General features: G+C 38.0%; 1 protein-coding gene across 2 annotated transcripts in view; it reads left to right on the plus strand.

Moving 5' to 3' along the window:
- The window catches only part of ABCC4 (ATP binding cassette subfamily C member 4 (PEL blood group)), a gene marked incomplete at its 5' end in the record, with an annotated part of 152379 nt that overhangs the window by 25144 nt on the left and 112404 nt on the right, over positions 1-14831 (plus strand). For both annotated transcript variants that reach the window (XM_082495573.1, XM_082495574.1), the window contains 5 exons: positions 1799-1924; positions 4760-5009; positions 8830-8934; positions 13284-13373; positions 13735-13926. In XM_082495573.1, coding sequence (XP_082351699.1) covers positions 1799-1924; positions 4760-5009; positions 8830-8934; positions 13284-13373; positions 13735-13926 — 763 coding nt within the window. The remainder of the gene's footprint in view (positions 1-1798; positions 1925-4759; positions 5010-8829; positions 8935-13283; positions 13374-13734; positions 13927-14831) is intronic.

Here is a 14831-nt window from a genome sequence, read left to right on the forward strand (position 1 = left end):
GTCATCCTGATTTGCATGTACTCTGAACTTAATATTTTTAAAACTGGGGACATGACTTCTGCTGTAAATTGCCGTTGGTATACTGGAAATCTGTCTACTTTCAATCATTATATAATATCTCTGAGGCTGTGGCTTCTGGTATGTATGTACAAAATACGCGTTTCACAATGTAGAGGAGTGTAACTTAAAAATGAAGAAAAATACACCCTCACCCACCTGAACGTTTTAAAGCAATTGGAAAGAGGATGGTTACTATGATAACATCTCAGCAGGAAAACTGAAAAATTGGTTTATGAGAAGTATAGCCTTTTTGATTCACACCAATTAAAAAAGAAACCTCCATTAACTTTATTAATTTTGAATCATCTTCAACCTTCTGTTTATCTGGAGACCAACCCTAAAAGTTAGGTCTGACAGGTGATTGTTTCAAACGATTGCAGGCAAGAATTGTTGTTTGCTGCTGCAGAGACTTGAACAACACAGACTAAATTTTGCCTTTTGAAGTGGTGAGGGGTGTGTGTGGAAGAAAGGATGAGCTCTCACATTCTTTGAGGAACTGTTTTTCTTTCACTCTTTCTTTTTGAAAAAGGAAAAGAGGACTTAGCAAAGATAATCTTGTTCCGTGTCAGTACGGTTGGTTCAGGCTAAACTATCTTCCTCAGTCTTAATAAGAAGTCTTGATTGTATTGGGCAAAGTTCCTACATTTCTTTTGTCGTTTTTTTTTTTTTTTTATAAATATTTCTTAATACCCTGCTTCAGTCATCCCAACATTTATGGAACACTGGTGCTGAGAATTTTTTTTTTAAATGATGCAGGAGCCCGAAATTCTTTCTACATAAGTGCTTTTAAACATAGCTATTTCTTCCACAGCATCAGAGAAATCTTAAAGGGGGCAGGTTAAGCTGACAAAACCCAGCCACCCCTTCTAAAGAGCTCTCCCCCCCGCCAAGAGGTTGTCTTGGTTTTTTTTTAATACGATCTCTGAATCTTAATTTTCATTGATGTACACAAAAATAAGTAATTTAGCAGGAAAAGGTATGTTTTATCAAAATAAGGCCTACAGTAGCTCACTATGTGCAAAGCATGTTTGTCTACATGAATGAATTCAGAATCCTAATAGGCTTTATTAGCATGGTTTATGCATTCATTAAATGGCTTTAAATGTTTTTTTCCTAATTAAAACTGTGATTGTTATTTAATGATATATATCCTCCAGTTTGTTCATCAGTACAAACATAATGTGGGAATAAAATAGATATATTTACTTTAGGTTTTATTACAATTAATGCTTAAATAATATTTATTGAACAAAAGCATATCTAGATTAGGTCTCCTAAATTATAGCTTATGTACTCTTTAAGGAATCTTTACTTGTCAGTTTCTTTAACATCATCAAAAGAGCCTTATGAGAAGGGTTCTTATTTTGGCATTTCAAACCCATTTTTAAAAGTAACTTTCTGGTTTTTTTTCTTTAGTTCAGAATCTAATTTGTCCTTTATTTTATGGTCTCTAAGGAATACCATGTGTTGGCGCAAGCTGACATATAATTCTGAACACTGAATTAACTCCCAGTTCTCTGAGAATAGGGAATACCAGGAATACATACGTACCAAGTCTGTCTACTAAGTTGTCAACTTTAAGATCCTGTTTTAGGAAGACCGTTCAATGCAATTGCAATTATATGAATCCTCTTCACAAGTAAAAGTAAAACATTCATTAATATGAGCGTGTTATGTGATTGTAAATAGTCTCTCTTCCTTTGAGAATCTGATCATTTCTACTTTGTGCTATTTACAGAAGCAAGACAGCCGCCTTAACAGATCTCAGGATAAGGACCATGAATGAAGTCATAGGTGGTATGAAGATAATAAAGATGTATGCTTGGGAAAAATCATTTGCGGAACTTGTGAATGGTTTAAGAAGGTAATCCTGGAAATATACAGCTTGATATATGGTCTATATCTGTTTCCATTATTTTAGGTGTCAATAAGTGCGTTATTTTGTGCTTTAAAGTGCAGTTTGCTTGAACTTCTTTGGCCTTTTTTTTTTTTAAACTCCATAGCAAGAGTCAAGGAATGAAAATATATCCTAAGAAACAGAAAAACAGAACAAAACCCACCTCCTTTGATATTTATAAAATCGGGGTGGGTGGGGTGGGTGGGTGGGTATGCTTCCTTTTATGGTTGTGTTTAAAAACAGCAACTAGTAAACTGTAGTAGTTGTAATTGAACAATTTCATCTTCACGGTTCTGTAAACTAATAGCAAGGAACCAGTAAACAGGCATTTCCTTTCCGAGAAATGTGTGGAATCTGGCTTTCTGTCCTAAATGATAGCATCCTCAGGTAGTATTCTGCTTCCCTTTCTGCAATTTGAAGTATTGCTCAAGCCATCTGGGAAGGTGGGAGGAGAGAAAGACAGCAGCTCAGAAATTCTCTAGTTGTTCAACTGGCCAGGCCAGCTGAGTTTGATATCCGAAGACATTTCGTTTCAGAGGTCTGTCAGCACCTGATTAAAACTTATTCATAAATTCAATTGTCAATCAATATTTGCGCTTTTACTTGACAGTTTAAGAGCATTCAGTGCTGCAGGGTAACTGTAGGAATTCAGGTGCATATTTCTCATCATTTAAATTTTGTGTTATGTCCGTCTCTGGCATATGAGTAGAAGGTTGTTATCCTGCTGTAGATTCTCTGATTATTTTTTTTTTAATTTGTTTTATTTGGAATTCCTTTTTTTTTTTTTAAAGGATTTTTTTTCTTTACATCCATGTGCAGGCTTGCAAACTTATTAATGTTCACTGAGATGTTTGTTCCCAGGCGTGTAATCCTTTCCTCCTTCAGATTATAGGATCCTGTGCTGATTGAAAGTTCTTGATTGGTTGAAAGCTTTGCTCTCTTGCTGGGAGCCAGAGAGGGTATTTCTTTACCGAAAGCTTCCTCAATGGTCGTATTCACATCACTAAACTTTAGATTTCCACATTCAACACCTCATTAGGATTAGAGGCTTCCTTTTTAATGATGGAGAGAAATAAGCTCTTCCAAAACACATCTTGAGCCCTCTTTCTTTAACTGCGCTGTGAAAAACTGTGGTTAAAAGTTTTAAATTCAGCCAGGTGATTTATTGCCCAGTATTTCCACAGTTGGCCCTTGACAGCTGCTAAGACGACATAAGAACTCCTTCGTTGCTCTTTTTTCCTGTGGCTGCCTGTATTGGGTTCTCTTGCTATAACTCCATGCCTTAAGACAGTGTAGTATATTATATACAGCCTGCGGGTAGGCTGTAATTTATCTGATATTTATGGAGAGTAACACAAAGAACTTGCTGATTATCCACAGATAGTGAGAGGATTATTAAGGATTATTAGAGGGTGGGAAAAGAGTTTCATCCAGGATTGTAGAAGTAATTGAATTAGACCCAATTCAAATAGTTTACGTACAAATGTTCTTTCACTGTACTCTGGAGCAGAGATCAGAGATTGTGAGCCCTTAAGCTGAAAAAATAAGTCTTTGAAACTCTTTGAAAATCTGTATTTGGCCAATTTGGCAAGTACAGTGGGAAAGTTGCTCAACTAGTTTTCCAGTAGCACATCTTGCATCTTTCTCTCCGTTAAGGGAACACTTAATTTACTTCAAATTGTAGAATCATCACTCGAGTTTTTTATCTTAGAATATAGTTCCAAGTGAAAGGTAATCAAAATGATCATTATTTTCCCTGAGAATTGCCAGAATATTTGGGAAGAGAAATTAGGAATTGTTTCAAGGTTTTATACTTATATTATTTCAAGAAGATTAAATTAGATTATATGGGGAAGGAGTAAGTTGTTATAGCTCTCTTGATAAAGAAAAAATATTATTTTAATAAGAAGTTAAGCCTCATGGCATCCACATTGTGGATTTAACACGTGTAGTAACATTTTGAGGATTGGACTTGATGAATCATTTAGAAGTAGAGACTGAAATTTAACTGAAGTGGAAATTGCGAACATACACATCAGCAACTTTTCAGTTGCTGGAGGGAGACTTATGTGTCGGTGCAGTACTCCAGTCACTATTTAGCTTGGGTAATGACTGGCAGAACAATTGGCCTCACAGATCAGTATTTTCTGAATTATGAACCATAATTCCTAGACCAAAAGAAGCCGGGAGCAGTGTCCAAATCATGAAGGATGACTGAGATCAAAGGAAATACTGCAAATCCTGTGATGCAGCTTGAGGATCAGCAGCTGAATAATGGCAGATACTTGGGCCATGGGTGAAGTCTTGATCTTTTGGAAGTTGCTCTCTTTTTTCAGCTGCAGAGTTTTGTGACTGAACTTTACTGGATGTTGATATTGGAAGAATAAGGATTTTGTGGGTGCTTTGCCTATATACAGACGTTTTTTCCTCTTTGCTCTTGTATGCAACCCAGAAAGAGTCAAAGCATATTTTAACTCAAAACACTAGTTTGACCAAAGCAGATAGAAAAGAACATTTTCATTTTCTGTCTCTGAAAAATAATGATTTTCTGTAGTAACTAAGATATTAAATATAATAGTTTCCCCCCTCAATTTCTAAGCCTTTGAATTCTCTTTTGTTGTTTACCATATAAAATATTTTCTTTACAGTTATTTTTGAGTACAGTTCTTTACGTATGAGTTGGGGTGTTGCAAGGGGAGGAGAAAGTGTATAAATGTAAAATCCTGAGTGGGTTTCCCTCATCCTATTGCTGAAGGCGACTGTAATGGGATTGATGTGATTGTTTATATTTTGCTTTTTTAGGAAGGAGATCGCCATGATTATGAAAAGCTCCTACCTTCGAGGACTGAACTTAGCCTCTTTCTTTGTGGCAAGCAAAATTACAGTGTTCATGACTTTCATGGCATATGTGCTACTTGGCAATGTTATCTCTGCAAGTCGGGTGTTTGTTGCCGTGTCCCTGTATGGTGCAGTAAGACTGACAGTAACGCTCTTCTTCCCTGCGGCTGTTGAGAGAGTATCCGAGGCAGTGGTTAGCATACGACGAATCAAGGTATGGTTATTGGTTTGAATGGTATGTGGTTTTCTTCTCTTATTCTAATATTGTTTTCATGTCCCTGACAAAAGCAGCCTTATTTTAGTTTAGCAGAGTTTGGGATTTTTAATGGAATAAGCTATTGTGAAAACTGAATGTGTTGCTGTGCGAGCACGTGCAAAACCATGAAATGCACTGTTGGGCAGGCTGAAACGTAAGAGAAAAGTGTATGTGCAAAAAGGTGTTGTAGACGTCCTTGAAGCGAGAGGAACGTGTGTTCAGGTATGTTGGGATTGGGAGTTGGAGGTCAAAGAAGGCACACGGGAGGTCTGAGGTTCATATTCCATGTGCACTGCACTACCCTGTCAGCTGCGAAGGACAGGTGTGAGCCTTAGCTGGTGTCTTCTGGCTGCTTTCGGTACTGGAGTGAAGACTCAAATTCAGTAAGGATGGATGTCAGAAATGCTGCTGTTTTTTTGGCAGAAGGTCTTTATTTTGTTTGGTTTGCTGTGTTTAGTGCCATGTGAAGAAAATAGTCATGTTGGCTGTATGCCAGTACTTTAGCATAGACTACAAGAGTGAAAGATTTAAATGAAAATTGTGTTTTGAATTTAAAACTTTAAAAATCCCAAATTGTCGGGTTATCTGAATATAGAATTAAAGCATGCCAGTCATGTTAGAACTTAATCTTGCAAAAACATCAGGTTAGTCTAGTCTACAATGGGGAAAACAGAAGCGCTTTACGTGTAATCATATGGCTTTTGCATAGTGTCGCTCTGCCATTTGTTGATGAAAGTAGCTTGAAATCTCCTGTTTGATTTTCTTCTCCATTTACTTGAGTATAACTCATTTTCTTTGTTGATAAATTTGTTAATTGTGCTAAGCCCACAGATAAAATATGTATTAAACAGGTAATCTTTGCACTTCAAAGAAGCATTTTGTAAAAGTTGATGCAAATGGAGTTAGAAGAGGTTAACGTGAATATCACAATTATGGCAATATTGTAGGCAGTAACATTTATTATTAGTGCTTAAAGTAAACTGTGGGAGGAGAGGGAAGTGCATGGGATAGTGGATGTTGCACACTGTCTTCTCTGTACTCTCATACACCCTGCATTCAGCTCCAGGCTGATTCCTCTTTCAAGCTGTGTGGGTTGAGAGACAAGGATGGCTGAAAAAGATGCCTTAGAAATGGTACATAAGCAGAGGCAGTGATGATTTGTTCCCTTTTTTTCCTCCTGTCTGCTTTTCCAGCATATCCTAGTGGTCACAAGATTTTGCTCTGATAGCCGGGTCCAATTCCCCTGTACTTATGATTCATTAAGGATGGTTTTTGGAAACCAGTGCCAGAATCAAGGTTCATTGGGCGACGAATTATCCTCAGGAAATCCTTGATGCCATCACCAACTTCCGTTTCCCAAACCGCACGGTTTTTCAGGGTTGGACATACTGCAACTGAATGGAAAGATGCTGCCTGACCAAAGATGTGTTACTGAAATGTAAATAAGTGGAAAGGATTTAGGAGGAGAAGAGAATAGGAAATACAAGAAAAACTGATTAAGACGATGGCTAGGCATATTTGGGCAAAACTGAAAAGAATCTATTTTTTTAAAGGGTGCTTTCTCTTAGGTTTTGTAGAACAAGTAAGGTTTCTGCACTGACCTTAAAGTACACTCAGATGGAGAGAAGAAAGCGGGAGATGCTATGCTTCAGGTGACAGTAAAGAACGATAGTGAGATGGGAAGCAGCGGCCTTTCCTCCATGTTCATTTGTACATACATAGGAACTGTGTGGCAAAAAGAATACTGTGGTCTCCTTCCTGTGTTTTTCACCCAAGCTCTCTTTTGTCCTCACCCTAGCTACACATCTGAGAGCTGGTCTGCATCTCTTCTTGAAGCTTTTCCACTCTTTTGTGATGGAGCAATAGGTTCAAGGTTCCCCCGTGAAACAAAGTGAGAGTGGTTGTTTTTCAGAGGGTTATTTTGGCAGACATGCAGAAAAGAGGCTAAGTTTCAGCTGGGTACAAAATATAGAGGTTTCTTTTTCAAGGATGCAGTCATATTCCAAGCTAATACTTGCTTCTCATTATCCTGTGGATGGTAGCAACTTTATTTTTCCCTACATGGAAGATTATTAAGTACAAAAAGAATGGAAGTATGTTTTAAGAGAACTTAATCTCTAAGGCTTAAATTATTTTACTGCATTTGAAAGTTTTATTTCTAGTGTTGATTTTTTTCCTCCACTGTTTAAAATCCATGGTGTTAACCATATAACTTTTTTCTTCATTTGTACTAGTTTTATTTGAAATCTTAAATATGTGATACTGTAACATTTTTGAGTTAAATGGCTAGCTAGGATTTATACCCAGGGTGAACGCTACTGCTAGAAGAGAAATTCCGGGTAAATGCAGAAACAAGAGACTGATTCCTTGCTTATAACTGCCGTGGTATTTCAGCCATCGTCGAAATGCGAATCACACTTCTGAGGTTTCTTCTTAAGCCACGCAACCCAGTACTGATTTAAGCTGTGTTTGGAGTCTCTTTCCCTGCCTGCCACCCTCTTATCCCGAATTCTCTTGTGCATACATACTTGTTTGGCCTCCCTATCTAAAACAGCGCTCAGCAATACTTACCTGGCTGGAGAACTCAAGCATGTGTGGCTTTGCACTTTTGCCTTTTAAAGATGTATGTATATGTGCATTGATCTTGCAGACTGCTGCATTAAAACGCTTCAGTCCTCACTGTTCTCTGAAACGATACCCACCAGCTGGATGGAGTTTGAGCAGCACCGCTGTGCCTGTTAATACCTGGCAGTCATCTTCCTGCCCTCTCGTGGCTCCTGGCATCCTCCTTCTGTTTATTCTTAGTTCAGCAGCTATCTTGCATCTGCAAACTGTTAGCTTAGTCCTTGTTAACTGGTCTTGGCTTCTAAGATCAAGGCCTTCCTTCTCTTCTCAAAATATTGTCTGCTGCAGTGCCTATTTAAGGTCTTTATGCTCTGTGATTCAAAGCACGATAGAATTTTCCAGTGTTTTTGGCTTAAACTTGTGGTAACTGTTATCCTTGAAAATTTTCTGTAGAATTTGCTCCTTTCCTTTCTAAATGTCTTTGAGCTGTCTGTAATCTAGCATTGGGCGAGGTATGCTAGAAGTGCAGCTGTGGTGTAAAAGTGCACGTTTATGCAACTTGAAGGAAAGGTTCTCTGACTCGGATAAAAAGTAGAAATATAATAGTAAAAGTGCAATGAACCAGTTATGCAGGTGTAAGCAAGTTTTTTGTTAAAGCCCTGGACTTTAAGAGGAGAGGTTCAGAAAGTCTTCTGCAGGATTTTTGACACTGGAAGAGGGCTTAATAGGAACAGTGGACAGCTTCTGACCATGTCCTCATCATTTTTCTGAGCAAAACTAAAGTAAAATAAGCCTTCACCATCAAAGCAGTGGAATGATAAGGTTTTGCAATGAGGGTTTCGCCTCTTCTGAATGGAAAGGGGGAATCAATTACAAGGTATGTCAGTGTTTCAAGGGAGAAACAGGGCTGGTTCTTAAGGTCTGTTTGCTTCAGGAATTATCTTTTATTAAGCAGGTTGTTGTTAGAATCCCATAGTCCTTTTATGCTAAAAAATCTGCACTTTTGTTTTTTGGGGGAGAGACAGCTAGTTAGAGGTACACTGTTAAAGGTGGTGTGCATTGCTTTGGAAATGTAATTCCTTGATCAGTTTGTGGTTGTTTTTCTGCCCTATAGTTCATGTTCTGTATGCTGCTTCCAAAAATATATGCTTGGGTTCCTTTCCCATTCCCAGTCTCACATTAGGCAATATCCTGTGCTTTTCTTTTATTACAGAACTTTCTGATACTTGATGAGGTCTCAGACTTCAAGCCACAACTGCGTGGTAATAATGAGAATGCCATTCTTCATGTTCAGGATCTGACTTGCTATTGGGATAAGGTAAATTTACTTCTACTAAATGTAAAGTATATTGGCACGGCAGGCTATTTAAGTCTAAAAAGCAGTATGTCTATGTATATTGTGATGATGTTTTGTATTCTGTCTTTTGTGCATGAGAATCCTTTTAGTATGTTAAGCTAACTCTGTAGAATAGTACTGAAAACACTATAAAATGCATCTTAAAAGTAGCTATTCCTGAATATTATACTAAATGAAAATCTGTGTATTTCTTTGTGAACGTATCTCTTGTTACTAAACAGCACCGTATTGTATCTGAGCTACTTTTATTGGAATTAAGGACAGGCAGCACAATAAGGTGGGCCTTAGCTCATGGGGTTTTTTTCTATGAACTGAATGCTGATCAGGCCATTAATCTAGAACCAGTACAATATTACACTTCTCATAACAGATTTGGAATCTTTAGAGACTAATTCTCAAATATTTGTTACCTGTGTATTTTAATTGAGATGGTTCAGCTACAAATTGTTCTCTGCTTAAAATGCACCAAACCCACCAAAATGACTAGAAAAAGGGACGATACACAGGTGATAAATCTATCACGCATCCTTTTCTGTAAGAAAGGCAAAGATTGACTAGATCGATTGTGGTTTCTGTTTTAAAACTGCAATTGCTATGGTAAGCAGCAATTTGTGATGAATTGTTGGAGGTATTGCAAGCTGCTGGCATCCTTGCACAAAGGAAGCTTAAGTCTTCATAAGAAACACTGGAAGAACCCTGAATTTTGCATACAAGTGTAATGCAAATAAGACGTCGCCTATTTCCCTTTATGTACCCTCCTCACCTATACGTGCTGTGTCCCAAGGAAGATAAAATGTGAAAATATATGGAGGATCTACCTACTACTACTACTCAGCTACAAAAGAAAATTGCTACATTATTGTGCTTTATTTTCTCAGTTGTCTCTGTGACATAAAGTCTTTCTGAGACATAGAACAAACTTCTAATTGATATGAAAAACTTTACACTGAATACATTCTAATGCAAAATGAAGTGTCTGTCTTAGTCTTTGTTTTCTTCCCAAACCAACATTGGTACCACTGTTAACAATTCATAGGAAATGGTTGCATAATATGCCTGTAAAACACCTTCATTTTTTTTTTTCATGAGTTGTTTATATTGAATAAAGCAGAGCAACATGACTGGAATTACTGGTTTCCTTTTGATTTAAAAAAAGGCAAGCCAACAAGCCACCCACCTACCTGTTAATGTAATTTTCATTTTGATGTTCAGTTGCAATGTGCATGGGAAAAGAATAGGTCTCCCAGAACTGTCAAGAGCAGCTCAGAAAGTTTCTGTTATGTATTCTTACAATGATGCAAAATAATTTTAGAGCTGCTCACTGAAAAGACTGAGTTCTGAGCAAGAGGAGTTATAAAAGGAATAATAAAAAGACGCTATCCTTTGTCAAGTAACTGACTTAAGTTGCTACCCTGACTGTGTTTCTCATCACTCTTTGGATCTCTACATAGGCAGTGTACAGCTGGATGCTAATTTTTTATTTTTAAAGATTAAAAGCCAAAAAAGATACTAAAAAAACCCAGCAACCCACAAATCCAAAATCACTGGAAGTAAAAAAGGGATTATTAGCTAGACTTTTAGGAAAACAACCTAACATGGTGTATTACAGTTTATCAAAAGATAAACAAAACCAATTAATTCATGGTCACACTCTTGTTTTGCTAAGGCAAGTATTATCTGAGTTCCACAGGCTAGTCTGATACCAGCATGGAACTAGGGATTCTTTAGTACGGGTTTTTACCAATGTGCTTTGAGTTTACAGAACAGTCTATCTGCTCAACTGAGCAACTTTAGATTTAAAATTCAGAAGTTTGAACCGAGGCCAAATTTATCCCTTGTAATTTTAGTCACTTAAATGAGGAGACTAAGAAGTATAGTACTTCTGTGCAATGTATGATCTCTGCATCTCTTTGATGGGATGAACTGTTTCTTTCGCTTGATCATAGGAAGTGTAATGTCTACCCAAGCTCACCTAAGGAGTTGCTGCCCCTGAGGGGATCATTCTTGTGTCCTTCTGTCCTTGCACTCTGTATATCTGTTCCCTCCCGTGTGCTGGTGTTAATACTTGTATGTAGGACCCTACGGTGAACCAGTTCAGAGGGATAAACCGATAGAAAATTAATCACTTGTAATGTGGTTTGTTTTCTGGTAGCCAAGTCCCATGAACAACAAGAACAAGGCAGGAACAAGTGGCGGCTGAAGGGAAGTGAAAGACGCAGATAGTTGACAAAGCACAGGGTTGCTGGGACATTTGTGGTAATGAGCTGTCAGATGAACTTAGCTGTAATATTAGTCTGTGCTCTAATTTAAGTGCCTCAGTTTAGTGCCTAAAAATAGGTGTGATGAGTTCAGGACAAATTGTCCTTAATTATAAGGAATGCTATTTTGCAAAAATACCATGCCCCTTAGGTGCTTGTGGCCATGCTGTTTGTTTGCATTACTGCTTTTGTATAGGGTCTGTGATATCTTACAATACAGCTTTAATATATAATATCTGGGTAATAGTTTTAAAACTTTTTTTGAAATTTTCTGTAATGTTTTTAGGCTCTTACGATATATTTTTTTGAAAACCTGAGTGTAGGTGGAAATATCCTTGCACTTTTGTGAATACGGAAGCACAACCTCAAGAGGGCTGAAGCGAGGCCTGTGTGTTTGAGTTTATTTACTTTTTTCATATGGACTGATTGATTTAATGAGAGAGCTTTCCTCTTCCTATGAACTTGGTATTAAAAAAAAAAAAAAGCTTTGGCTGCCACAAGTTGGTAGAGTTCCCTGACCTTAGCACTAGCTGAGCACCTGAACTGTGGGCTCTGGACTAAGAAATCAAATTCATGGTAAAATGCTGAGTGGGAGGAGGTGGAGAAAAGGAAAATAGCCCCATTGATGCCACCTTGTGGAAATTAATAACAGCAACAAAAGTAGTTTTGCAGAGTTGCACAACGCGCACAAGTTTGTGTTCTCCTAATGTGACTGATGTTGTGTGAACCCTGCGGTGCTTCTGCGAGGTGGGAGCTGTGATTGGAGACGTGCAGCTTTGGGCTCTGGGTACGCTGGTGCTCAACCAAGTATTTCTCCGGGCACAAGTGGACACTTGTGTGCTAGTCCAGCTCTCCCAGCTGTCATAGGTGTGGATGAATATTGTACATGTGTCTCTCCCAAATAATCTGAAACGAGTTGCAGGCTTCCCCTTTTTGCAGTCCCAGAACTTGGTCCTGCAGCATCTTTCATGCGGGGTTAGGTGGTGGCCTCTTCAGCTTCAAAGGGTGGCTGGAGATTTTAAGCAGTCTGCAAGTTGTGAAGAGGTACGCTAGGTATTCTTCACCTTGCTTTTCTTTCTTGAATCTTAAGGCTGGGTTTTCATTTGGTCCTTCAATAGAAATACCAGCACAGTCCAGCTGCTTTTTTTTTTTTTTTTTAATGCATATATTTTCCTGTTTGCATTTTAGCGTCAGTCATGCTTAGTGTGGTCTAAGATGCATGTAAAGGCAGATCCTGTTACAAGGGTGTTTTGCTTTAATGAGAGGGAGCTGCACCAGGCCCTTAGGAATTGTGGTTTAGCATAGCTATTAAAGACATGAGCATCCTTTCTTTTCACAAGAAATAGGCATTTTTACAACCTTGATAGGAGAGGTGCAAAATATGTTGGGAAATAAGCTCTTATCAGTAGTGTAACATAAAGGATAGGCATACTAAAACGGAACATTAAACGAGCAATCCTAGGGTAGTATATATTCACACAAATAGCCCACTGTGTTGTCTGTGAAAAGTCTTTGAGAATCCATGATATACAAGATGAAGTTGTGTAAAATCAAATGGCATTTTTCTGTTTTCGCTTTTGATAGAACCTTGACTACAGCGAACACAGACCTGGCTTTCCTGGGGCTCCGAGAGAGCTTCAGCCCTCCCTTTTCCCAGCATTTGTCCAGCTAATCGGAGTTGCCAGTGCTGGGGCTATGAATGCCGGTGCGATGGCCAGCAGAGAGCTCCTGTTTCCGAGGCTGCCACCCCAGCCTAGTGCTGAGCTGCAGCGAGGATGCGTGGGCTTTGAGGAAGCACTGCTTCTGCTGCCTCCGGGTTCCCTATTCCTTGAACGCTGTTTTGTCTGTGTTACTTGTTTGTGGTGAAGGACTGGGGTCTTTCAGAAGTGTTTGTGAATTACTGAAGAGGCAAACTGTACACCTGAAATTACGGTGGGCGTATGGGTTGCTAATTTATAGTGATTTCTGTGCATTGTTTTCTGTTTCTAAAGAGTTGTTTTGATGGTGTGTATATCATTACTGAGGAAGCCTAACTTTTTCTCAAATCCATAGAGTTTAGAAAGCCCAGCACTTCAACAACTTTCATTTACTGTCAGACGAGGGGAATTATTGGCTGTGATTGGTCCTGTAGGAGCTGGAAAAGTAAGTCTTAATGTTTACTCCATCCTGTGGGGTTTTTAGGAGTCTGTTAAATGCGACTAGAAATTTGAAAAATGCCCGTTCCTTTCTGTGTATAATATCACACTGCACATCAAGATACTGGCATTCAAGAAAGGCAAATGTCCTTCTGGGGGTGGGGAGGAGGTGGTTCAGAGTTAAGCAGTACTTTGTACGTTACTTCTAGACTGCATGTGAAGGATACTAGTGCTCTTCTATTGTTAGCAGTAGTTTGAGTGACAGGGTGAAATAGGCCATTGTGCCAGTAAACACTGCTCAATCTCTGTGATGTCTTTAATACAATCAAACTTTCCAATTTTTATTTTATCTTTTTAATCTTTTCTAGTCTTCGCTCTTAAGTGCTGTGCTTGGTGAACTGCCTAAAGACAAAGGTTTGATAAATGTAACTGGAAGAATTGCCTATGTTTCTCAGCAGCCTTGGGTTTTTTCTGGTACAGTAAGGAGTAATATACTGTTTGACAAGGAATATGAGAAAGAAAAATACGAAAAAGTTCTAAAAGTCTGTGCTCTTAAAAAGGTATGGTTTTCTCTTTGTGTGTTTGATTTTCATGGTCTTTATTTTTACCTTAGTGTTCTTTCAGACTTGTGGTATGTGTTGCAATATATAATATATAGACTAGATTATTATTAGTAGCATGTGAAATAAAGCCTATCGCTTAACAGAAATATGTGTAATTATTTTTTGAGATTTGTGTGTAAGCACGTTCTTGTAATTCATAAAACTTTCACTAGAGGGAGGTGTAGCTTATGTGAAGCACAGGCAAATTTGGAAAAAGCTATTCCCAATTATTTAATTTCATGACCATGTTTAGCCCTTTTCACTGGTATTATGGTAGGTGTGTGTGTAAATGCAATAAAAGATGGAAAACAAATGATCGAGCTAGCACTATTTGCGACTTGCATTTTGTAAATATCCTTTATGCTTTTTTTAAAAAAATGTCATGTATATCATGTATTATGCATTCCTAACAGCTATCAAAAGAACCTTAGTGCTATGTATTGGAGAACTTGCTGAGCCCAAGTAGTTTTATGAAAAAATATTTTTGAAAGGCCTGTGAGCAAAGGAGTTTGTGACATGAGATATAGAAGAGGATTAAGCCAGATTTGTCAAGAAACGGGCATTTTGCTTGGCAGCTAAAAAGGTTTTATGCAGCATGTTACGATATTTCTGTCAGCAGCGACACAGGTGAAAAGCAGATGGTTACTGTGATGAAAATTCTTTTGCAAGGTTTTTGCACATAGTAAATAGAGCTTTAATATTTCGTGCTGATATTCAGTTGTATGCTGTTGTCTAAACTTAAGATTTTAGTGACTTTAAAAGGCAGCAAACTATATTTGAAAAGAAACATTTCATATTAGATGGTATATTTGACTTCATAGTTTTCTTTCAAGTTTATTTATCTTATAAAAGCTGTGAATAAA

This window comes from Vanellus vanellus (genome assembly GCF_965231255.1).
Source record: "Vanellus vanellus genome assembly, chromosome: 1".
In the NCBI taxonomy this organism is placed as follows: Eukaryota; Metazoa; Chordata; class Aves; order Charadriiformes; family Charadriidae; genus Vanellus; species Vanellus vanellus.